The sequence below is a fragment of the Dendropsophus ebraccatus genome, chromosome 9, assembly GCF_027789765.1.
Source record: "Dendropsophus ebraccatus isolate aDenEbr1 chromosome 9, aDenEbr1.pat, whole genome shotgun sequence".
Lineage (NCBI taxonomy): Eukaryota > Metazoa > Chordata > Amphibia > Anura > Hylidae > Dendropsophus > Dendropsophus ebraccatus.
Window position 1 is genome coordinate 13,613,165 of NC_091462.1, and position 24,855 is coordinate 13,638,019.

Here is a 24,855-nt window from a genome sequence, read left to right on the forward strand (position 1 = left end):
GAAAACCCCCCTTAGGAAAGTTTGTGACTACCTTATCTTTTACAGCTACATGGTGTTCACCCGGACACTAAGATGAATGGTTACAAAGTATCTTAAGGGAGATGGTCGAGGGTTCGGATTGTATTTTTGTCTCTGGACTCATCTAACAAGTAGGGATTGTCTAAAGTGAACAACTCCTTTTAATGTGTCCTGTCTGTAGGTTAAGAAAACAGTGGTATACAAATCACTAAAGCCTTTGTTTGTCTTGATCTTCCTTAAAGGGGTAGTCCACCAAAAAAAATTTCTTTCAAATCAACTGGTGCCATAAAGTGCCAGAGATTTGTAATTCACTTCTATTAAAAAAATCTTAAGTCTTCCAGTACTTATCAGCTGCTGTGTGTCCAGCAGGAAGTGGTGTTTTCTTTCCAGTCTGACACAGTGCTCTCTGCTGCCACCTCTGTCCATGTCAGGAACTGTCCAGAGCAGTAGCAAATCTCCATAGAAAACCTCTCCTGCTCTCTAGACTGGAAATAATACAACTTCCTGTTGGGCATACAGCAGCTGATAAGTACTGGAAGGCTTGAGATTTTTTAATAGAAGTAAATTACAAATCTCTGGCACTTCATGGCAGCAGTTGATTTGAAAGAAATTTTTTTTTGGGTGGACTACCCCTTTAACCTCTTAAGGACATAGGACGTACCGGTACGTCCTATGTCCTCACTTGCACTTCAAAGCGGGGCCGCGCGGCGGCCCCGCTTTGAAGTGCCGCGATCCCGGGTGCCGCGTGTAGCCCGGGACCGCCGCTATTAGCGGGCACGGTCTGATCGCCGTGCCCGCTAATTAGCTAATCGGAGGCAGCTGTCAAAGTTGACAGCTGCCTCCGATTACCGGAGGCAACGTTTCCCTGGTGTCTAGTGGGGGAGATCGCTCCTCCGGGACCTTGTCCCGGAGGAGCGATCTCCGTTACTGATGCCGGCCGGGGACGCGTCCAAGATGGCGCCGTCCTCGGCTCGGCACTCGTTTACATCCGGCTGCAGCAGCCGAAAGCAAACGAGTGCCGATCTCATGGATCTCTGCAGCATATCTATGCTGCAGAGATCTCAATGAGAGATCACAGTGTATATACTAGAAGTCCCCCATGGGGGCTTCTAGTATATGTGTAAAAAAAAAAAAAAAAGTGTTGTTAATAGTAAAAAGCCCCCTCCCCTAATAAAAGTCTGAATCACCCCCCTTTTCCCAGGTTTTAAATAAAAGTAAACAAATAAATAAATAAACATGTTTGCTATCGCCGCGTGCGTAATCGCCCGAACTATTAATTAATCACATTCCTGATCTCGTACGGTAAACGGCGTCAGCGCAAAAAAATCCCAAAGTGCAAAATTGCGCATTTTTGGTCGCATCAAATCCAGAAAAAATGTAATAAAAAGCGATCAAAAAGACGTATATGGGCAATCAAGGTACCGATAGAAAGATCAAATCATGGCGCAAAAAATGACACCTCGCACAGCCCCATAGACCAAAGGATAAAAGCGCTATAAGCCTGGGAATGGAGCGATTTTAAGGAACGTATATTGGTTAACAACGGTTTGAATTTTTTACAGGCCATCAGATACAATATAAGTTATACATGTTATATATCGTTTTAATCGTAACGACTTGAGGAACATGCATAACAAGTCAGTTTTACCCCAGGGTGAATGGCGTAAAAACACATTTCCCCCAAATAAAAGAAATGCGTTTTTTTTTTCAATTTCACCACACTTCGAATTTTTTTCTGGTTTCGCAGTGTACTTTATGCAAAAATTCAGCCTGTAATTGCAAAGTACAATTAGTGACACAAAAAATAAGGGGTCATGGGGGTTTCTAGGTGGAAAAATGCAAGTGCTATGACCTTTTAAACACAAGGAGGAAAAACCGAAAACGTAAAAACGAAAATGGGCCATGTCCTTAAAGGGTTAAAGGTCATTTTATTGGCACCTGTATGTGTGTGACCTTTCTACACCACCTACAAACAATGGCCCCACCCTCTGGGTCATACATGGGGGTCATCGGTTCCCCTTACAGTGACTGATATCTATTCTTGTTTATTTCAGGTTGAAAACTGGTGTCCTCGACTACAATGGAGAGCCGTAAACCACAAAGAGGAAACGGATAAAAGGACAATGGTAAAGCGGCTCATAATTCTTATTATTGACCCATGTGGTGTGTGCTTAGTGCTTCAGCGCTTAGATAAGAAGCGACGACCATGGGAACGCGGCCAGGGCTGGCGTTACAAGCACCAGTCATCCCTTTGATTTAAGAATATCTGCCAGGAGATAATCTCTACATGTAAATCCTGATAAGGATTAGATCCGAACATTTGCTGAGACAATAGAAGCATTGTGTGTATGGTGACTTAATGGAAACTCACATTACAATGACTTTCTTACTAGTTGGTTAAACTTTTCTTTTTCCAGCACTGAATTATATCTGTATATGACTGCAAGGCTCTGCTTGACTTATAGAGAACTGAAGAACAAGCCAAGTGCAGGACATGAGGGGATGGGGCGTGACGCTGGGATTCAGTGCCAAGCTCCGCCCTCTGTCCTCTCATTGGGCTATGGTTTATTCCTTCTTAAAGGCTATGGACACTTTTTGTCATTCATTCGCTTCTATTTCTTTCTTTTGTACTTATGGTATAACAAAAACACGTCTACCATAGGTCTTTATTACAGATTTTACTTATTTTCTCTTTTACAGTTAGCTGTGTGAGATCTTTATCTCTTTTCTTATACACAGCCTATATGATGTCGTTCAAGGTTTCTCTCACTCATGTCCATTTTATCAGATGAAAAGTCTCACTGGTGAATTTATCATTGGTTCTCTCATCAGTAGCTAAATAGTAGGAATTTTTTTTTTTTAATAAAGACTATTTAGACATATGGTTTGTTTTACTATCGGGAAACAAATCAACAAAATGAATTGAACAGGTGTCCATTGCCTTTAATGATTGTGAGTACCTCCAGTCCACTACTTGTCTATCCTGTGATATAGTAACATGATATAGGATGACTATTTTGTTCAATACATTTTTAGAGTGGTTGTCTTTGCTAGTCATAGATTCCCCAAGTGTTCATGTCTTAGTAATGGAGTGAGGAGGGAGTAAGGCACTGCTCAACTCTCCTGGTCCTGTGAACAATGGGTATGGGGGGGGGGGGCAATGCCCCCACGTAGAGTTTGCAAGGGTGATCAGATCTCTGACCTTTCATAGTCCTAATGCTGGTCATATTTATTAGCCAAACATGCCCAAACCATTAATGTGTAGAATCGTCTCCCTAGCCTCCCCCCCCCCCCCTTTCCCCAGCTACATATGTTGGGGGGGGATTGGTAATTTTTAATTTCAACTTCCTTATCCTTTAGGGGCGAGCCACTTTCTCCCTTCCGCTCATTCAGGACATTGGCCAATAACTTTTTTTTTCTTTCTTGATTTCAGATGGAAATCCGTACAGATTTTGACGATCTCTACAGAGTCATGTCGAGGCACGAGGAGTTCCGCTGGATGACGCTGAGAATAAAGCGGATGGACGATGCCTGGATAGAAGCCATCAAATCTCTGGCAGAAAAACAAAATCTGGAAAAGCGAAAAAGGAAAAAGGTATCTGGCAGCGGTCACCACCATGTTAGTGGTCTGGAATATTGTAATATATCCAGGAGATCATCAGTGTGAATGTCCTGGGTGGATCAGTAGTCCAATAGTCAAGACCACCCAGTGTCCTATAGGGTTCCTTTAAATATGCTCAAAGCAGTTAGTCCCTTTAAGGTTAGATATATCTTTTACCCAGCCTACTTTCGATCAATTGGCTTCACCTATAGTGTGTGCTCCGCCATTTTGAAATTTGCCATTTTATAAAAATTCATGCAAACAACGCTAGTTTCCTGACTGCTGTCTCCTCTCAGTATTGGGCAGGGTACAGGGACACTTTCCAGGATTGGTTTGTTCTGGTTCTGATGTCACATGACCAGGCCAGGGTATTATATTTCTTTGCCCAACTTCCATAAACCTTTTAAAGGCAAACATCCCTGTTTACTCTTGTTAATCCTTTTTTATTGCCGTACATTAAATCCTGCATAGACATATTGCCCTTTAGACCGCCATAAGGTTTGGCACAGGTTCGCTCGTAGCGCAGTGCATTGTCATCAATTACCAACATGGCTAAAAGTTACTGATTCATTAACCTGTGTGCTTGGCTCTGCTGGAGACGTATGTGAATGGGAGTTGTAGGGGATGGCGGAGGCAGCCATACCGTTCAGGACAGAGCAGACTGATAACAGTGCATTGAGAATAAACAAGTGATTGTGACATTTTCCTTGTTTGCTCCAGCATCCGGTATTCAATGTTTTAAAAAATTCTCAGCAGATTTATATTTTTATTACTACTTTGTAGTGGTTGGAGCTGTGTGTTTTTCTAAAACAGAGCCACTAAATAAATGGGATTATTGGGGGGGGAAAAAAAATGTATATGGGAGTGGGGTAAAAAAAAAGCTATACTCACCTGCCCTGATCCCCCAAAGCTGCCGCACAGATTGGTGCAATGCTCTTTGCTACTTTCTAGTTTGATGCGCTGTCCTACCAAGAACTGCCCCGACCACTGACCGAAGTTGGTCTCCTCTGTGGTCAGTGACTGGCTTGGTGCAGGCACGTCCTGTGAAGATGGTGCATCATCAGTAACTATGAAGTAGCTGGGAGGAGCAGTGTAGGTGAGTATTTACTATTTTATAATTTTTTTTTTTTTTTTTTTACTGGTTTTCGCTAATGGAGCTGTGTGAGGGCTGGTTTTATAAGGAATAAGCTGTACATTTTATTGATGTCTTTTATTGTACAGCAGTAATCACTTTTTAATCCATAAATGTCAGTGTGTTTTGTTTTTTCTTTGTTTACTATGCAGGTTCTATAACATAAAGCTTTGATAATTTGTACATTTGTGTACTTCACTATATATAGAGTATTTTTTTTATTTTTTTTTTTAAAGGGGGTGATAGACATTTTATTTGAAGATACATTTTTTTTTTTTTACTTTTTTTATTTACACAAGGAGACTTGAATACGAGTTTGCCCAGTTATTTTTATAATACAAATTAATTGCAGTTTACTGCAGGCCATTTTACGATCTCCCATTACACCCTGCTTCTGGCCTTGTACAATAGGAGTACAGTCATGGCAGTCATGGAAACTTTTAGAAGGCCCTGGCTGTAATGACATCTTATTGGAACCCTGCAATCTAGTGACAATGGGAGCCTTACCTTTGGTATAACCATTTAGATGTGGGGATAACAATTAACCACAGCATCTAGGGGTTTTAATGGTCGAGATTGGCCAGTAAGTGACGTTGAGCCCCCACGGGTATGGAGCAGACTAAGCTCTAGTCTCCCTTGATGCCGCCATGTTGGAATAGTAAATCATGGAGCATTAAACAAAGGTACCGTTCATCCTCATTGGCGCCTTCTATCAGATTTTGTAATCACCCCAAACCATTGGTTATAATTACAGAAGGCAGCGTCCTGGTCGCAGTTCACCGCCTCTCTCTTTGTGCAATTATTCTATGGAAATATCGAGAGTATTTTTTTTCTTTCTTTAATAAATCATGGCCCGATGTGAGATAAGCTTCACAGCGTAGCGCTCTCGCCTGGTGATTCTCGGGTCTTTCGTCTGTGAAATGACTTCCATTCTTAGTCCAACTTCTGTGTAATTATAAGGAATAAATGGCTTATAGCGGTTCATTGAGGACCTTTAGTCTTAAAGGGCGACTCCATCACAGACCCTACTGTTGGCTATTGTCTGGACCTTACTGTTAAAAAATTGTTAAAATGACTATTGATCTTAAATACAGAATCACCCAGGTCAGTGTTCTCCAATACGTGGCACTCAAGCTGTTTCACAACTACAACTCCCAGCATGCCTGGCAGCTGGTATGCATTGGATCTTTTCTGTGGATTTGACAAGGACATCTCCTGTCCATTAGGGCTAACCCATATCCAGGCTACCTAATGTAGTCATGTCTGTCTTTCTGATTCCCCTTCCCAGACGTCCAGACTGCCCAATGACGCGTCACTTTGTGGAATCTGCGGCTGACCTGCTTGGGCCGGGTTCACACCATTACACCTATATGTTGCAGTCCTGTCAAAATGGTCTCCCCCATTGACTCAGCTAGTGACTAGATATAGGTCATGTTCCAAGAGTATAAATGTTCGGGCCTATAGTCCAGCACACCACACTTTAAGATTCTAGCCCAAACCATGCAAGAAATTGCTAAAATGTGAGCACAAGTTGGTTATGTTCCGGCCATTAAAGTCAGTGGTGGTGGTGGTGGTGGGGGGGGGGCCTGTCCATGCATGTATACATTGGCAGCCCATTTGGACAGGATGTTGATGTATACGTACATGTACAGGCACAGCTCCCACTGGCTTCAGTAGCCAGAACGTAGTCAACTTGTGATTACATGTGGGTGCTTACAATATGACCCATTTATTGTAGTCACAAGGCCGGTCACCCCCATAGACTCAGCCAGTATGTGCACATATAAGTCAGCACCCCATTTTGACAGGATGCTGATGTATACGTACAACCTATTGGGTACGATGTCGCAATGTGAATCCACCCGCGTCCGAGGCCTCAACTAAATTCTTTGCAGAAATTTGATAGGACTTGAATAGAAGATTCTACCCTTATTTATATCTGCTTCAACTTTTAAAGGGGTATTCCACTCAAACATAACTTTTGATATGTTGCTGCCCATGATGAGACCAACAATTCCTTTCACACTTATCTATTCAGTCTCCTTCCCCCAGTTCTAAGCTGCTGCTTTCTGCTGAAAACACAGAAATCTGCATGTGAACTTTTCTCTGTCTTCCCCTCCTCCCCCCTCCCTTCTGAGACAGCTGATGTAAAGAAGACCCTGGCTTTATCTGCAACATTGTAGCTTCTTTGTAATGCTGGGAGGTATAATCACAGGGAGTTCATTAGCAACTTGAACTCCGAATAACCCCCTCAGCATTACAAAGAAGCTACAATGTTGCAGATACAGCCTGCCAGGGACTTGTTTACATCAGCTGTCTCAGAAGGGAGGGGGAGACATAGAGAAAAGCTCACACACAGATTTGTGTCTTCAGCAGAAAGCAGCAGCTGAGAACTGGGGGAAGGACACTGAATAGATAATTACAAGTATGGAAGAAATTGTTAGTCTCGCTATGGGCAGCAACATATCAAAAGTTTGAGTGGAATAGCCCTTTAAGGAGTTTGTAGCTCGGATAAGCAGATGATTCATTCTGTCTTTTCTTTCTCTTCCAGGTCCTCGTTCATCTGGGGTTACTGACAAAGGAATCGGGATTCAAGATAGCTGAGAACGCGTTCAGCGGCGGCCCGCTCGGCGAATTAGTCCAGTGGAGTGACTTAATTACATCTCTTTACTTATTGGGCCATGATGTCAGGATTTCAGCTTCAATAGCTGAGCTGAAAGAGTAAGAAGATTACCTTCAATGCTAAAACCGACTTCAGTGCTAAAGCGAGCGCGCTCGTAGGCGCTTCTCCTAATGTGTTATTTGTGAGCGGAGACGGAATCCAGCAATCCCGGCCCTAATTGTATATAATGAGCTTAAGATTTTTAATAGCTAATTTTCAGTATTGTGGAACAATGAGAACTGAAGGCATAAGACGATAGAGGAGAACGACTGCGTTAATCCCGGCTCCGTGGGGCCGCACGGGTTCTGGATTATCACATAGTCTGGTGGTAGTAATGTGAATGAAAGACCCTTGTAGGAGTAAAGAAGCATCTACAAGCCAGGTTAGGTCACACATCTCCCCATGTAATAGTGATGCGTGGCCAGCGGCTGATAACCGCTAAGGTCTGCACGCCTGATCGAGCATTGTAAACGCTGTTTAAAGAATCACCAGTCATAGAGATCGGTGCTCATGTCCTGATGCACTGGAGCTATCTAATACACACTCTATACAGCTCCTGTACATGTAAAGGTGAACGCTCATTTGGGTGATGGCTGGCTCACTGTCCTCTTGGACACGTTCACCCTGGTCTCATGCAAATGTTAATGTTTAGAATGGAGAACATGGGTAAGCCAACCAAAAGGATTGGGCATGTCTGATCCTTCTCTTCCTCGACCTCATCTATGTGAAGACTTCTAAGACCCCTATATACATTAAAGCTATGTTCATACTACGTAAGAGACCGGCTGTTCCGTGACCCGAAAAGATCAAAGTGAGTACTGGCTGGATGATCTTTAGCCCTGCAGATTTCTGATGCGGGCGCATCAGTGCGCGCCTGCATTAGAACTCCCCACAGCACACTATGGAGCGTGTGGCCGGAGCCGCTCGCTCCATAGTGTGCACTGACAGGGTTTTCTGCGGCCGCTATTCATTGAATAGCAGCCGCAGAAAACTGACGTCTGCTTTCTACGGCGAGGGATCACGGCCGGAGTGTATACTAGGTGTATACACTCTGGCCGAGATCCCATAGACTGGAAGGCAATGTATATTTTTCAAGGAATGTCTCTAGTCAAGGAAACCACTCAAGCAAGGTATCCATCCACAGACAGCTGTTTCGGGGTATTTGCCCCTCATCAGTGTGGAGTAGGATTCTGGCTACTTCGCCCCATACACATTAGGAAGCCAGTTAGTCTTTCTGAAATCTGTGGATTTGGATAGCTTTAGGCCCATGAAAGGGCAGAGGTTTGGTCAATACTAGAGATGAATGCAACTGGAGCATCTGAGTTCGATCATTCCATATTTGAATACAGCTTGGACAGCTGAAGAAGTTAGATGGAGGCCAGAAAACATGGAGCCAGCCATAGGCCGTAGGCTTTTCCCGGACTCCCTAGGGCTGCATACAACTTCAGCTAGCGGTAATAAAGTGCTTAAGAGTTGGCCCAATTTGTGCTCATCTCTAGTTAACACAGTGTATTCTGGGAAAGATATGCTAATTTCCTTCCTCCTAGAGGGGGAAAACTCTCTTAAGCGACACCTATAGGCGGAGCCTCCCTGCAGGTCACTGTTTCCCAACTGTTGCAAAAGTGCTACTGTAAGGAGACGTCTGCTCCTATAAGTCGTCTTGTACTGCACATTTTCTCCAATTCTTCTCTCCGTTATTTATAAATCATAGCTCATCCCTATGCCATTATAGCCGCCCCCTCCGCCTGTACATGGAGACATGATGTCCTCCTGTGCCCGACCTTCATACCGGGTTAAGTGGCTGAGCACAAATCTTATATTACACTCATTCTTCCTCCAAGTCTCTTTTAATCTGCAATAATTTGAAAGGGATTCTTGGCCATCTATGGTGAGGATATAATTCAGAATAACTTCACCTCTTAGTCACTGGGGGAGGCCGGGAGCGGCGGATCGGGGTCTGAGTTGAGCATTTTGATCCATTAGTATCATCCATATGTATGGCAGGGAGGGAATACGTAATGTCTGTATGTTAATTCACAGCTAGAAGAGCGTTCATTCATCTTCTCATTTATTAGGATCATGAAGAAAGTGGTCGGAAACAGATCGGGATGTCCAACCCAAGGAGACAAGGTGGTGGAGCTCATCTACATAGATATTGTGGGACTTGCCCAGTTCAAGAAGACCCTTGGTCCATCCTGGGTTCATTATCAGTAAGTATTGAGCAATTCCGAGATGTCAGTGAATGAGAAAGCTCAGTGACAGGAAACCTGCCCCTACAATATAGTCTAGGATCTTTAGCTCACAGAGCATTGTCTAGACTGGATACAATTGCCTAGATTAGAGCTAGCTATAGAGCAGTTTGCTGCTATGTGGCAGAGGGGCTTTTCTTGCTGTACGTTTAGAGTAAGTCACTGTGGGTTCTGGGCCATGGATCTATATAAGCACAGTTATGTGTACCTGAATACTGTGATTCACCTTTAAGTCGTCCCAGTCTCCTTTTGATGGCTGACTGGTGGTGTGATGTGAGTTGTCAGCATTGATCCCGGGCCCTGCACTGTCAGCCTCTTCTGCAGTAGTCGTCTGTCGTCTGACAGCTCTGTCTACTCAGTCATGAGCCATTTCCATCCACCGCTTGCTGATGCGGCTTCTAAAAATCCAGTGTTCTAAATGTCTTTCACCATTTAAAGGGACCCTGGCTCTAGTCCTCGGTGCGGAGCCCGGGATCGGTGTATCAGTGGCCTCCATTGATCCATTCCTCCTATGTAATGGGCTTGTGTCGTCTTCAGGTGTATGCTGCGAGTCCTGGACTCATTTGGGACAGAACCAGAGTTCAATCACGCTCACTATGCCCAGTCCAAAGGGCACAAGACTCCTTGGGGAAAATGGAACCTCAACCCTCAGCAGTTTTACACCATGTTCCGTAAGTTTCCTCCTTTTGTTCTATAGATATAATAAGGTGAACTAGAAAAAACTGATTAATAGTGCAGGATGAATTCATCAGCTGAAGGCTCGGACCTGCCTATACCTGAACAATGACAAAGAAGGGACAAGGAGCCTTGGAAGGATACCGACACCATCTCACCGACATGTTTCTCCAACTTTTTTTTTTTTAAATTAACTTAGTTTCCCTATAAATGGGGCTATACAATATATATCGGCAGGTTAGATGAATCAAAGGATCAATTTACACAGGAAGATTATCTGACAGATTATCTGCCAAAGATTTGAAGCAAAATCCAGGAACAGACTATAAACAGAGATCAGGTCATAAAGGAAAGCCTGCGATTTCTCCTCTTTCTAAATCCATTCCTGCCTTTGGCTTCAAATCTTTGGCAGATAATCTTTCTGTGTAAATTGACCCTAACGTGCTGATATGTCCCTATTGCACAGGTGGTGCGAGGTATGTGTCTTGCCTCCCTCCTCTCTGCCGTTTCGGTGCACTTGGTAGTTTACTTTTCAGTCCGGTAAGACTATTTGTAGCACTGCCCACCACCGTAGCGCCGATCTGCCCTAGGCTGGGCCGCCCCTTCTGATGATTATCAATGGTGCGGCCCAGGTCATTGCTAGGGGGATGGGGCAGAGGAGTAAATGACTAAGTGCACTGGAACGGCACCGAGGATGAAGGTAAGAGACCTACCCTCATCATCTGCACCTTTTGTACAATAGGGACATATCAGCAGGTTAGATTAGTCTAACCTGGCGGTAGTTCCCCTTTAAGAATTAAAGCCATACACACAGTGACATTGACCGCCATATTCCAGCAAGCGCGGCCAGGCTTATAAGTTAAGCAGGTAACACAGACGTCCCTGGAGATCGCGCTTGTTGTTCGATACAGAAACCCTAATCCTCGGGGAGCCGTCTTCCTTCTATGCTGCCTTTTGATACATTAATTTTAATGAAGTTGTGTAGATTCCAATTGACAGGCGAAGCATCAGCTAAGTGAATACAGATTGCTTATTGATCGCAGCTGCTCATTTATTTATTTATTTTTTTTGTTTTATAGATTTGTCCTAAGTTTATCTAGACGTGTGACGGTTCAGCAGCGACGGGACGTTCCGTCTCACCGCTAAAATATAAAGTGCTAGAATCCCGACTGATAAATATAATCAGAAGGGGAGGGCGGGAACTGAAGCCGATGCGAGGGACTTCAAATAGAAATCAGATTCTGTAAGATGTATTAACTGCTTCATTACCAGATGCTTCATTGTGGGGTAGAAAGCTCCTTTTTCCTTGGTCAGTACTATAAAGCATAGTTCTGAGCCATTGCTAGGTAGCTGCGGCACTCACCCTAAACCTCTGACCCCTGAACCTCTGGAGCCTCAGTGCCCAATCAGACTGTCTCCAAGGCATTTCACTTGGTTCTGGCTCTTGAAGGGAAAACAGATGCTTCATAGTTTGTTGTAGCAACCAAAAAAGCAGTGGTGATAGTGGACGACCTTTTATTTCTGTCAAAAAGTGCAAGGAAAAAATAAATCACACACAAAAAACAAAACAAAAACTAGTATATAACCAAAAAAAACAACAACCCAAATTATAATAAAGCGAACATGAACTCCATATTTTCCCATTATTTTCAAAGAGGAAAAAAATGTAATTGTCTTACAATGCCCTTGAAGAAAAAAAAGTGAGTTTAAATAGCCTAGCGTATGTGCGACTAAGGTATCTATTATATGGAGTTTGAATGGGGAGAAGTGCACAGTGAGTGCTGGCAGGTCTCTGAGTAATCTGTATAGACAGGAGAGAGATGTCTAAGAACCCCATACACGGCCGTGTACTGTGATTAGTCAGTGTATCAGCAGTAACTTGTCCGTCCTGAGTGACTCAGTTCAGATGAGATTGTTCCTTTGCTGACAGCACTGAAGTGAAAACCAGCCTAGCAGCAGCCGCACCTTGTGTACCCTAATTGCTCTAATAATCATTTTAACAATCTATTCTATTTTTATTTTTTTTAAGCACTAGCTTGTTGATATGTGTATGTATGTGTGTGTATATATGTATCTCTATCTATGTGTGTGTGTGTGTATATATGTATCTCTATCTATGTGTGTGTGTGTATATATAATATATATAAATTATATATAATATTACACACACACAGAGTTCTAATTGGTAATTCATAAATAGACGAGGGGTCAAGATCACCAAAACTACATAGGTACTGAAAGGAGAACACCAGGCAAATGAATTAACTCCAGGGCATTTTTTTTTCCAAAATAGCCTGGGGGAAGGTGGCTGAACATAACCTGCACCTACCTCCCAGGCTCCAGGGCTGGGGTCAAATGTCCTCTGCTCCGGTCCCCCGGCCGCTTCCTGGTCTGAGCGGGGACCAGGGTCTTAACTGGGTCCTATCTCTGGCTCTGACCAGGAACCAGAGCAGAGGACGGCAGACTCCAGAGCTGGAGCCAGGGAGGTAGGTGCAAGTTGTTCTGTTCAGCCACCTCCTCCCCAGCTGTTATAAAAAAAAAATAGCCAAAGCCAGAGTTCCCCTTTTAAATCAATTGATTGATCAGATTTTTCTTAGAAAATAAATAACGGGGAGGGAGGCAGTTCTGTCCTCGCCCCACACTTTCTATTCCAACAGTTTATATTCTCATTATTTAGTTTTATTCATTATCGACAAGTAGAAACTTTGTTGTTTTTGGCCTTTGTGGATATGCCTGTGTGTTGTCTCCCGCTGACAGGAGATTTCTGTAAATAATTTTCCTAATATAATTGATATGGACAGGTAGCTGGAGAACGGTTATTAATATTCCAGCCGGGACCCGCCAGCTCTCTGTCCAGTGATTCATGTTTCTGAAAACTTGTTAAAGTACAATTTACCCTTGAAATTTATATTTCCCGTCCTCGTGAGGTCATAGAGAACCTGCCTGGAGCGCTGACAGCCTCAAATTAATGCCGACTGACAATTGAAAGAATTTTTCTTTTCATTTGATCATAAAAGCGAGAATAGAATTTTTATTTCCCCTTTTTTTTTTTGACCTTCCCAAACACAAATAACCACAGAGAGGAGCCGAGGCGTCAGACGGAGCTGTTTTATCAACAAGCAGCAGACGCCGCGGAAGGGAGAGCAAAATAAATTATTATCCGCCATTAAACAGATGAGATTGCCCAGGGAAGACCCAGGTAAGGCTGGGTTCACACTGCGTTTTCAGCATACGTTTAACGGATCCGGTTTTTTTAACGGACAAAAAAAAAGTGTCAGCAATGTTTGTGTCCGTCAAAAAAAAAACGGATCCGTTTTGATGCGTTGTTTTTTTTTGTTTTTGTTTTTTTTTGTTTTTTTATAATGGAAGTCAATGGAAAAACGGATCAAAACTGATGCACACACTGATGCAATCCGTTTTTCATCCTTTTTTTTTTGCAAAAAACGGATGAAAAAAACGCAGTGTGAACCCAGCCTTGCAAACTGTATAATCGTTGGCAGAAAGACCCCCCCCCCCCCCCTCCCTTGTGTTCCTCAGTTCTGTACAGGGATGGTGTGACCCAGTCCAGGGGATAACACATGGCTGGCCTGTTGCCCACAGTGAGGAGTTTTCACTGCTATACATAATATACATATGATATCAGGACTGTATGTTGCGGTTTCTCATGATGTCTCCCTGTTAGCGGATTCCCTGGTTTCTGTACAGTCAGGGCTTCGCTGCAGATGGCGTTCACAGACTAGTGAGAGGCGCCTCCCTGTAGAGCGGTATATAAAGGTCTCTGTAGCAGCTGACGCTCTGTGTCTCTTGTGTTCCCCGGGGTACAGCTCACACACCTGATAACAGCTTCCTGGGCTTTGTGGTGGAGCAGCATCTCAACGCCAGCGACATCAGACACATGAATGACATCAAACGCCAGAACCAGTCGCTTGTCTACGGGAAAGTCGACAATTTCTGGAAGGTACGTGGATTCTTTTTCTTAGCAGAAGCTCTAAACATGGGGGAGGCTTCTAGTCACATGCTAATTTTTATTGCCCCCATTGCCTAACAGAAGTATAGAAACCACTCATGACTTTCTGTCCATAACTTTTTTTTTTTTTTTAACATTTAAAGGGGTTCTCTGGAGGAAATCTCTCTTTCAAATCAACTGGTTTCAGAAAGTAATATAGATTTGTAATGTACTTCTATCTAAACATCTCCAGTCTTCCAGTACTTATCAGCTGCTATATGTCCTGCAGTGGTGCATTCTTTCCAGTCTGACACAGTGCTCTCTGCTGCCACCTCTGTCCATGTCAGGAACTGTCCAGAGCAGGAGAGGTTTTCTATGGGGATTTGCTACTGCTCTGAACAGTTCCTGACATGGATAGAGAGGGCAGCAGAGAGCATGGTGTCAGACTGGAGAGAATACACCACTTCCTGCAGGACATACAGCAGTTCATAAGTACTGGAAGACTGGAGATGTTCAAATAGAAGTAAATTACTCTATACCTTTCTGATACCAGTTGATTTGCAAGGAAAATATTTTTGCCGGAGTACCCCTTTAAAGTCTAAACTCAGATTTCAATAAAATGTTAAATGGAAAAAAAATAATAAACTTACCGTTCTATCTTTTCCTAGAATTGTATCTTTAAGGAACAAAAGTGACATAGTTTAGATGCTGTCCTATTAATCTGAAGAAGTCTGATGACTTTGAAATGCGTTATTTGTAAGGACCAATGAAGTGTGTGTGAATAACGGCCTGCGCAGAAGGACCCTTTCTTTCTCCATCCTTTTGGCTATAGATCAGGGGAATGCTGCATATATTATATATAGAAGGGGCCCAGGATAGGTGAGGAGCAGCAGTCGGACATGCCTACTACTGTTCCATTAAACTCTATGGGCTTAACAAAGATAACCAAACACTGTACTTTGCTGGTTATATAAGACCTTTTGAGTTGAAAGGAGCGTCAGCTAGTGGTCATGGGACTCCCATTCACATAATTGGGGTGAGGATCCAGCACTCAGATCTCTAACAATTACTCCAGTTGCATAATGCAGGCTCTGCGGAGGGGGAGCATGACACAGAAGTGGGTCTGTAATCCTCTCCTTTCTGGTTCAGCCGTTATGCAGCACATTTCCCAGAAAGCATTGCTTCCCCTCACATGACAGCACTCCCACACTGCTTACTGCCTTCCCACAGCACTCCTGCTAGTTCCCCGCTCAGCTGTCACGGAAAATTCTCATATCGCTTCCGACTATCTTACAGTCAAGTTGTTGCAGCATCTGCTGTATTCGTTCCCTGTCTACTCCTTTGCCGGTGGCATGGTTTAGCACAAGACTGCATTCTGGAAGCACAGTTTATTCATTCTTCAATTTCCCACTAAAGATATATCTGTGTGTGTATGATAGAGGGATGAAGATGCAGAGGCCCGACAGAAATGGTGACATCACTCAGATGGTGGGGCTATGGCTAAGGCTGGGTTCACACTGCGTTTTTGCATGTGTGTGCATCCATTTTGACCCGTTTTCCCATTGACTTCCATTGTAAAAAAAAATTGGATCAAAACGGATCAGTTTTTTTTTAACGGACACAAAAATAGTGTCTGCTACGTTTTTGTGTCCGTAAAAAAAAAAACGCATCTGTTTTGATCCGTTTTTTTTACAATGGAAGTCAATGGAAAAACGGATGAAAAAAAACGGATTGCAAAAACGCAGTGTGAACCCAGCCTTAAAGACAAGACTGCTAAAACTGCATGATCTCGAAAGAGAGGGAGAAGCCAGACGCACACTGGACATAAAACCTGCACAGCTTCCTGTAAGAGGTAAATCAGGCAAAAATACAGTTAATGCCGGGACTATTTCTGTTACCGAATTACCCCTTTAAGAAAGATGAAATGGAAGGAACACATGACTGCAAAATTTGGTATATAAGGGTATAAACCCACACACCGTATATGCAGCATATTTACTGCTGCGATACGCAGCAAATACGCAGCAGATTAGATCTAAATAACTGAACTCAGCATCAAATCTGCTGCGTATCTGCTGCTTATACGGTGTGTGGGTTTGTACCCTTAGTCTGCATAGTAGCTGTATACCCAAAACAGTATCTTGCATGCATGTGTGGCTTGCTGTTTTTTGTTTTTTAGTTGTGCTCAATAAACAAAAAAAACAGTTCTAAAAGCCATTGGCCCTTCCCAAAACAGTGTGTGCTCCTATAGTTGTAATGGGGGTGGGAGAGGAGCCAGCTCTATATTACTGCCCTTGGATTGGCATTGAGAAGTACCTGTAGATACCATCTTTGGTGGATGCCTATGTCTTGTCCATGACTGTAGAAGCGCTTTACTTTGCTATTATACGCCGTGGCCCTTTAAGGCGATCACCAGTTAGCAGCTAAGTCCCTCTTTAGCTGCGTTCCCTTGGAGGCTTCCCGGGATGTGATTAGAAATAAATGCTATTTTCAGATGAGGTGAAATATTATAAATGCAGTCGCCATCTGGACCACCCTACGAGATTATTTTCGAGAAATGGCAAGAAAGGCGCCGCTTGGCAGAGAGGAGTGGGATTATATGGATTTCCTCACTGAGCGACTCGCACACTTTTGCATTGTTAAATAGTTGGGATTCATTCTTTTGTGTGTTGCGAGGACGAGAGACGGGTAACGGCAGAGCCGTAAGCTGTTCTCCATATGGCACGGCCACTGAGCCACCAGCTTGATCAAGTCTGTGCGCATTAATTCCCTTCCTTAGCTGTGGCCTGAAGCATAGAGCATATGGTATTGGTTAAACTGCAGAGGCTTATACTGTGTGAAGGTGACCTAGATGGCCGGTTGGGGGGGGGTCTGGCTAAGCGGACTATCATAGGCTTGTTGAAACTGATCTACAGTGGATTATTAAAGATCCGTCTCCATAGATGAACAGTACCGGAACGTCATCACTGATCATGAGGTATAGAGGCAGACTGACGCAATATATATATATAATATAAAGCAGTTTCATTACTGTTGTTGGGTCATGTGACAACCGCTCAGACCTCCAGTAAATGGCATCAGTTCCTCCTGTGCTGCTGACTTCCTGTGAAGTACAGGATGACCTCATCACCTATAAAATCACCTAAAAGGGAACTCCGGGCCAATTTACTTTAAAGAGGAGCGCAGCTGCAGCTGGAACGCAGCCGTGCCGTGACGTCACACTTCCACTGGATGTGGTCCTCTTAAGAGTAAGCCGGCCCAGAGTACCCCTTCAATTTCTCAGACCCCACCTTGTTCCTCTGTATTCCTTCCATAAATAGAGTGCTGCTGAAGAGATAGGCGTGCAGTTATATAGTACATAAATCTGACTAGCTGCAGAGTTATAAAACTCCCCTGCCTCTCTCTGCTTGTCTGCTTCTCTTGTGTGCTTAAACTTGAGTGTATTCCTATGGGATGAAGCTTGACCCTGCTCTTTCCTTTTTGTTAGTGATGATGGGTGACAGACTGAAGCTGCATCTCGTAGGAATACACTGAGACTCAGCAGTGTTAGTTCTATGTGCTCATCCCAACTCTGTCTAGGGATTGGTGGCTCTCTTAACATCTAAACCCTGACTGATAAAAACTTATTTTCAGATCTATGAATCTCCTTGGTTTCAGACTACATACAGTACATACAATTTGTAGTCAGATCCTACAGTCATGTGTTATAATTTTCCATCTCCCCCCTCCCCTAATTAAACTGCAGACATTAGGTTACTGTCACACATAGAGGGATGGAATAGACAGGGGAAATAGAACTTTACATAAGTTTGATCTACTGTTCAGGGGCTGTAAAAAGTGGGGTGACAACCATTTAAACTCGGATATTACTGGAAAGGATGGCCTAAAACTTAGTATAAGGAAATGACACAGGCTTTGATTTTTACGTCCTCTTTTTCCCAAGAACTTTGCTTGCTGTCAGTGATTGGAAACTTTTTGCATCCAGAAGCTTAGAGGGATTATCCAGGACTTGAAAAAGCATTGCTACTTTCTTGCATAAACAGCACCACCCCTGTCATCAGTTTGTCTGTGGTAGTACAATTCAGCTCCATTCACCTTAATGGAACGAAGCTACAAAATCACAGAGAAAGTGCGCCATGTTTTTCTAAGCCTGGACAGAGTTTTAAAGGTGTTATCCAGTGTTCGAAAAAAACACTGGAGACACTAGGACACTCTAGTCCTCCAGTTTGCAACTCACTTCCGTTGAAGTGAATAGAACTTAATTGCAAACCACACCAGACCTGGAGATAAGAGCGGCGCTGTTTCTGGAAGAAAGCGGACATGTTTTCCGAACACTGGATAACCCCTTTGAAAACCTATACAGACCTAAAGTTGTATCCAGTCTGGACAAGTCTCTGTGAGATTAATACTTCAGAGGAGAGATTTGTTGTGCGGAGGAGGATTGCACAGGTGTCAGAGGTATAAGTCTGTACTGTTCTGTTACTGACGGTGCTGTTCTGTTACTGACGGTGCAGTGTACAGGAGTTGAGTTTCCCTAAGGCTGGGCGGAGAATGGACCCTGTGTTATATTGATATAGGTTTATTATGTTAGTAGCTCTATTATGCACTATAGAGAGGAGCCACAATAGAGATGGGTCAGCACCTCCAATTAACACGCACCACATCAGGAAGCTAGGTAACAGCACCACCAAGTGCCTCCAAAGGGCCCTATTACACGGGGCGATTATCGTGCAAAAAATCGTTAAATTGTTCGAATTTAAACAATAATTGTTCTGTGTAATTGCAGGCAACGATCGAAAAATCGTTCGTATGTCAATCGTTGATTTAGATCTGAATCTAAAATTATCGTTAATCGTTCTCTGTAATTCCACGTTCGTTCGCTCAAGTTCCGCATTTTTTCACAAATCGTTCAGTGTAATTGCACTTTGTTCATTGTTTTTCTGGGATCAGAAGGAATAAACGATCATAGTAACGATCGTAACTAAGGGTTATCGTTCTGTGTAATATGGTGAACGATTTCATGTTAACGATAAACAATCTCCTTTGCGATCGTTAAGGCCCTATTCCACCAACAGATCTGATGACAGATTATCTGCCTAAGATTTGAAGCCAAACCCAGGAACAGACTATAAACAGAGAGAACAGGTCATAAAGGGAAGATTGGATTTCTCCTTTTTTCAAATCCACTCCTGGGTTTGGCTTCAAATCTTTGGCAGATAATCTGTCGTCAGATCTGTTGGTGGAATAGGGCCTTTAGTCGTTAATTGTTAAAAATCGCTCAGTGTAATAGGACCCTTAGGTCCCTATTCCACAGGCCGAGGAGGGCCCGATCAACGATGTAAACGAGCGGCGATCTGCTAGATCGCCGCTCTTTAACTGGGCCTATTCCACGGCTCGATCGTTGAGCGAGGGCTGCAAGGACATAGTTACCGATGTCCTTGCAGCATCATACATTACCTGTCAGGTCTTCTCGACGCTGTCTTCCTCCCCGGGTCTCCTGCGCTCTATCTTCAGAATGGCCGGTCGGCTGACCGGCCAAACTCAGCCAATCACAGGCCGCGGCGGTCCCGGCCTGTGATTGGCTGAGCGCTCTGTCAGCTGACCGGCCATTCTAAAGATAGAGCGCGCAGGACCTGGGGATGAAGACAGCGCGGAGAAGACCTGACAGGTAATGTGTGCTGCTGCCTGTCAAATCGTCGGTCGCCCGCCGCGCACCGCTATTCAACCATAGCGATGCGCGGTGGGGGAACAATGATTATAGGTCTGGCCCTAAATGAACGATCAGCCGATCACACGATCATCGGCTGATCGTTCTCTGTATTTCACCAAACGATAATCGGCCGAATTTGGCCAAATGGGGCCGATCCGGCTAATTATCGCTACTGTGGAATAGGGCCCTTAGTGTTCTACATCAGCTAGGAGAGACATCCAAAAGGCGGGTGGAGCTATTCTAATGAGCTCCCCAGAGGAAGCAGTTGTGATAGGAATTCCCTGGTTAGTGCGGCGGTGGTAGGAGTAACATGACTAAGGGCCCTATTCCACCGGACGATTATCGTTCGCATAATCGTTAACGATTAACTATCTCAAACGACCGCTATTGCGAAAGACCTGAAAACGTTCACTCCTTTCCATGGAACGATAATCGTTACTTGTGATCGTATTTGCAATCGTTTTTTTCTTCGCTATTGCGTTCGAATCTACTGCGAACAACTGAACGACGTCTTATTCAATGCGAACAATTTGCGAACGAGCAACGCTAAAAATAGGTCCAGGTCTTATAAAGCGAGCAACGATTTCTCGTTCGGTCGTTAATCGTTAACTGCATTTCAACCGAACGATTATCGTATAGATTCGAACGATTTAACGATAATCTGAACGATAATCGTCCGGTAGAATAGCGCCCTTAGTGTTCTAAACCAGCTAGGAGAGACATCCAGAAGATGGGCGGAGCTATTCTAATGAGCTCCCCAGAAGAAGCAGTTGTGACAGGAATTCCCTGGTTAGTGCGGCTGTGGTAGGAGCAACATGACTAACTGAGGGGCCTACAAACCCATGAGGAGTTATTGGCCAGAGAGGGAGCCATGTTGCTCTACTAGGTGCTGTTTATGCTGAGGAGTAATTTCTTCAAGTGCCCTTACTACTTCTGGGATCCGAAACCTGTGGTTACCGCCCGGCCCAGATACCCTGTGAGACTCTCATCCCACTGGATGGTGGTTTACTGCCAGTACTAAAAATGGTGACTCCATTTTACCACACAAAATCACCTCTCTGGCCGTCGGCCATTTTAAGAGATCTTGGGGGAGATTTATCATCTAAACATGGTATAAATTGATTGGCCCATCAGATTCCACCTTTCATTTTCTATAAAATCTGTGGGGAATGAAAAGTGGAATCTGATTGGATGCTAGGGGCAATTCTACACCATGTTTGATAAATCTCCCACGACTTCAGTATAAAGCAGGGGTGGGAAACCTTGGCCCTTCAGCTTTTGCAAAACTACAACTCCCATCATGCCTGGACAGCCAAAGCTTTAGCTTTGGCTGTCCAGGCATGATGGGAGTTGTAGTTTTGCAACAGCTGGAGAGCCAAGGTTCCCTACTCCTGGTATAAAGGAGCCCATTCCCTTTACATTATATGCTTCAAGTAAGAGTCATTGTTGTACCTCACAGTCTCGACTCCCTGTTGTCTGATTTTTCTCTGCAACTTATCACCATCAAGGGCGTAATAGTAATAGAGAAGCCCTGGGGGAGAACTACAAGTACCATCATCACCAGACACCTAGGTGCAGTCCCTCTCTTTAAAGGGGAACCCCAGTAAAAATCTCTTTTAAATCATCTGATGTCAAAAAGTTATACACATTTGTAAAATACTTCTGTTTAAAAATCTCCAGTCTTCCAGTACGTATCAGCTGCTGTACGTCCTGCAGGAAGTGGTGTATTCTCTCCAGCCTGACACAGTTCTCCCTGCTGCCACCTCTGTCCAGGTCAGGAACTGTCTAGAGTAGGAGCAAATCCCCATAGAAAACCTCTCCTGCTCTGGACAGTTCTTGACATGGACAGAGGTGGCAGCAGAGAGCACTGTCAGGCTGGAGAGAATACACCACTTCCTGCAGGACATACAGCAGCTGATAAGTACTGGAAGACAGGAGATTTTTGAATAGAAGTAAATTACAAATCTGTTTAAATTTCTCACATCAGTTGATTTGAAAGAAAAGATTTTCACCCGAGTACCCTTTAACCTCTGTGGCAGCTTATACCTCAGGATATTTCTTCAGCATAATGTCTATCCTCCCAGAGTTCCTCCCAGTCAACTACAGCAGCAAGCAGGGTTATTGTACTGGTAGTCACATGACCAGCCGGGAGGTTTGTGCTGTTGATGTATACACCTCCGTCCCCTGTGTGTATTGCAGTACGGTGCTGTCATCCCGCTACCTCTGCGTTCTGTTCACGGCAGCTGCCTGTAATATTAGTGTGGATTTATGACATCTGGGATGATGGTGACTAGAAGTTGTAAAAGGCTTTAAGCCCCTGAAAACCACTTGTAGGATTTACGATTCTGCTGTCTGGGCAGTATTTAAGCCTGGTTTATTACCTGATACTGGGCGGCCGGAGAGATCGCGGTGCTGCCATTGTGCAGGGGAATGTGGCACCGGCTCCTAGTTTGGGTTGGCATTTCATTGCTTTTTCCATTAATCCTTTTTATAGAACGTGGTATTTACGGGAATGGCCTTTGCTTGTCTGGCACATTCCCGGGTTTTCTCTCCCGTTCTGCAGCGTGGGAAGATCCATCCAGAGCAGTCAGCAGGTCACATGCTATGTGCCAGGGATATTACACTCTGCAATGTAGGGGAAAAAAGACACTACCCATGGGCCAGAGAGGCGCTGTTTTCTGGGGCAACCACCCTTTCAATAATTTAAAGTATTTTGTAAATTACTTTTTAAAAATCTCCAGTTTTCCCGTACTTATCAGCTGCTGTATGTGATGCAGGAAGTGTCCAGTCTGGCACAGTTCTCTCTGCTGCCACCTCTGTCCAGAGCAGGAGAGGTTTTGTATAGGGATTCACTGCTGCTCTGGACAGTTCCTGACATGGACAGAGGTGGCAGCAGAGAGCACTGTGTCACACTGGAAAGAATACACCACTTCCTACAGGACGTACAGCATCTGATAAGTAATGGAAGGCTGGAGATTTTTAAAACGAAGTGTTAAGGATGTGATGTATAAATATAATTGACAAATATATATATATCTATATCTATATATATATATCTTTCTGACATCAGTTGATTTGAAAATAATTTTTGGCCAGAGTCGCCCTTTAACTGCAAGGAATGCTGCACATGTTGAATGGCTGCTTGGCCTTGACTTATTGTTGTGTTCTCTGCATCCACAGGATAAGCATACATACCTGGACATCATCCACACCTACATGGAGGTACACGGCACCGTCCATGAGAAGGGAACAGTCCACATGCCCAACTATGTGAAGAATCACGGGATACTCAGCGGCCGGGACCTCCAGTTCCTGCTGAGAGAGACCACGGTGAGTGCTGCCCCCCATTGGCTCCTATTTGCAAATGTCCTTATTTGAAGGAAAACTCCACAGTTAGCCGAGTATCTTGATAAAGGAGTCTTTTTACTTCCCTTGTACAGATTTGATGTTTTATATAGTGATTTTTGTTTTTATTTAGATCTACAGAAATGTTCAGACCCCTTCTGGTTTCCTGTTAGCATTATGGGAGCTGAGATGGGTGTTAAAGTGATTTTGTCCTGCGCTGTGAGGCTAAATTAGAGGGGGCGGGGCCTAGGCGAATTCCAATGACTGCAGAGGGGACTGGGCTTAGACGCGGAGGATGTCAAGGAGGGGGTGGGGCCTATGGCGCCAATGTGAGCAGAGATACGGAGTTCCACTGCTGTTTAGCCCCGCCCATACGGCACTGTACTCCAACATTAACATGCATTTTTGAGGAGAGAGACCACTAAGAAATATTTTTATATAGTAAGATATGAAATGTCCACAGTATACGCTTAAGAAGGGTGCTGGGAACTCCTGATATGGAAAGGGGGAGACCATATGGCTTTAAAGTTTGACTGACAGAGGGGATGAGCTAATCTATTGACGTTTAGCAGAAAGTTGGCTACGAATGTCTGTCTGTATATGACCTGAAATAACTAGCAGCAATGCATTGGTCTCCAGGAGATGGTGTCACTTTGCAGTCGGTTGGATCTGATGGCCTTGACCATCTACTATATGTGTACACTCTCTGTAGGTGTATATATGTGTATACTCTCTGTAGGTGTATATATGTGTACACTCTGTAGGTGTATATATGTGTAAACTCTGTAGGTGTATATATGTGTAAACTCTGTAGGTGTATATATGTGTAAACTCTGTAGGTGTATATATGTGTACACTCTGTAGGTGTATATATGTGTACACTCTGTAGGTGTATATATGTTTACTCTCTGTAGGTGTATATATGTGTAAATTCTGTAGGTGTATATATGTGTACACTCTGTAGGTGTATATATGTGTACACTCTGTAGGTGTATATATGTGTACTTTCTGTAGGTGTATATATGTGCTACACTCTGTAGGTGTATATATGTGCTACACTCTGTAGGTGTATATATGTGCTACACTCTGTAGGTGTATATATGTGTAAACTCTGTAGGTGTATATATGTGTAAACTCTGTAGGTGTATATATGTGTAAACTCTGTAGGTGTATATATGTGTACACTCTGTAGGTGTATATATGTGTACACTCTGTAGGTGTATATATGTGTACACTCTGTAGGTGTATATATGTGTACACTCTGTAGGTGTGTATATATGTGTACACTCTGTAGGTGTGTATATATGTGTACACTCTGTAGGTGTGTATATATGTGTACACTCTGTAGGTGTGTGTATATATGTGTATACTCTGCAGGTGTGTATATAATATAAGTATATATAATGTCATCTTGGGTGGTCTCCTTTAAACCACTTGTCTTTTCTTGTCTTGGTGGCTTTCGCTTTTCCCTTTCTTACTGATGCAGCTCGGAGGTTTCAGGTGTGACGTAGCATTAG

The 24,855-nt window shown here is 43.7% G+C and overlaps 1 protein-coding gene across 1 annotated transcript in view; it reads left to right on the top strand.

The window, feature by feature from the left end:
* Window positions 1-24,855, top strand: part of MGAT5 (alpha-1,6-mannosylglycoprotein 6-beta-N-acetylglucosaminyltransferase) — a 118,178-nt gene that overhangs the window by 35,021 nt on the left and 58,302 nt on the right. Inside the window, exons 6-12 of the mRNA XM_069982605.1 lie at window positions 2,073-2,144; window positions 3,452-3,613; window positions 7,303-7,472; window positions 9,489-9,623; window positions 10,200-10,333; window positions 14,162-14,295; window positions 23,174-23,323. Of these exons, the coding sequence (XP_069838706.1) occupies window positions 2,073-2,144; window positions 3,452-3,613; window positions 7,303-7,472; window positions 9,489-9,623; window positions 10,200-10,333; window positions 14,162-14,295; window positions 23,174-23,323 (957 nt within the window). The remainder of the gene's footprint in view (window positions 1-2,072; window positions 2,145-3,451; window positions 3,614-7,302; window positions 7,473-9,488; window positions 9,624-10,199; window positions 10,334-14,161; window positions 14,296-23,173; window positions 23,324-24,855) is intronic.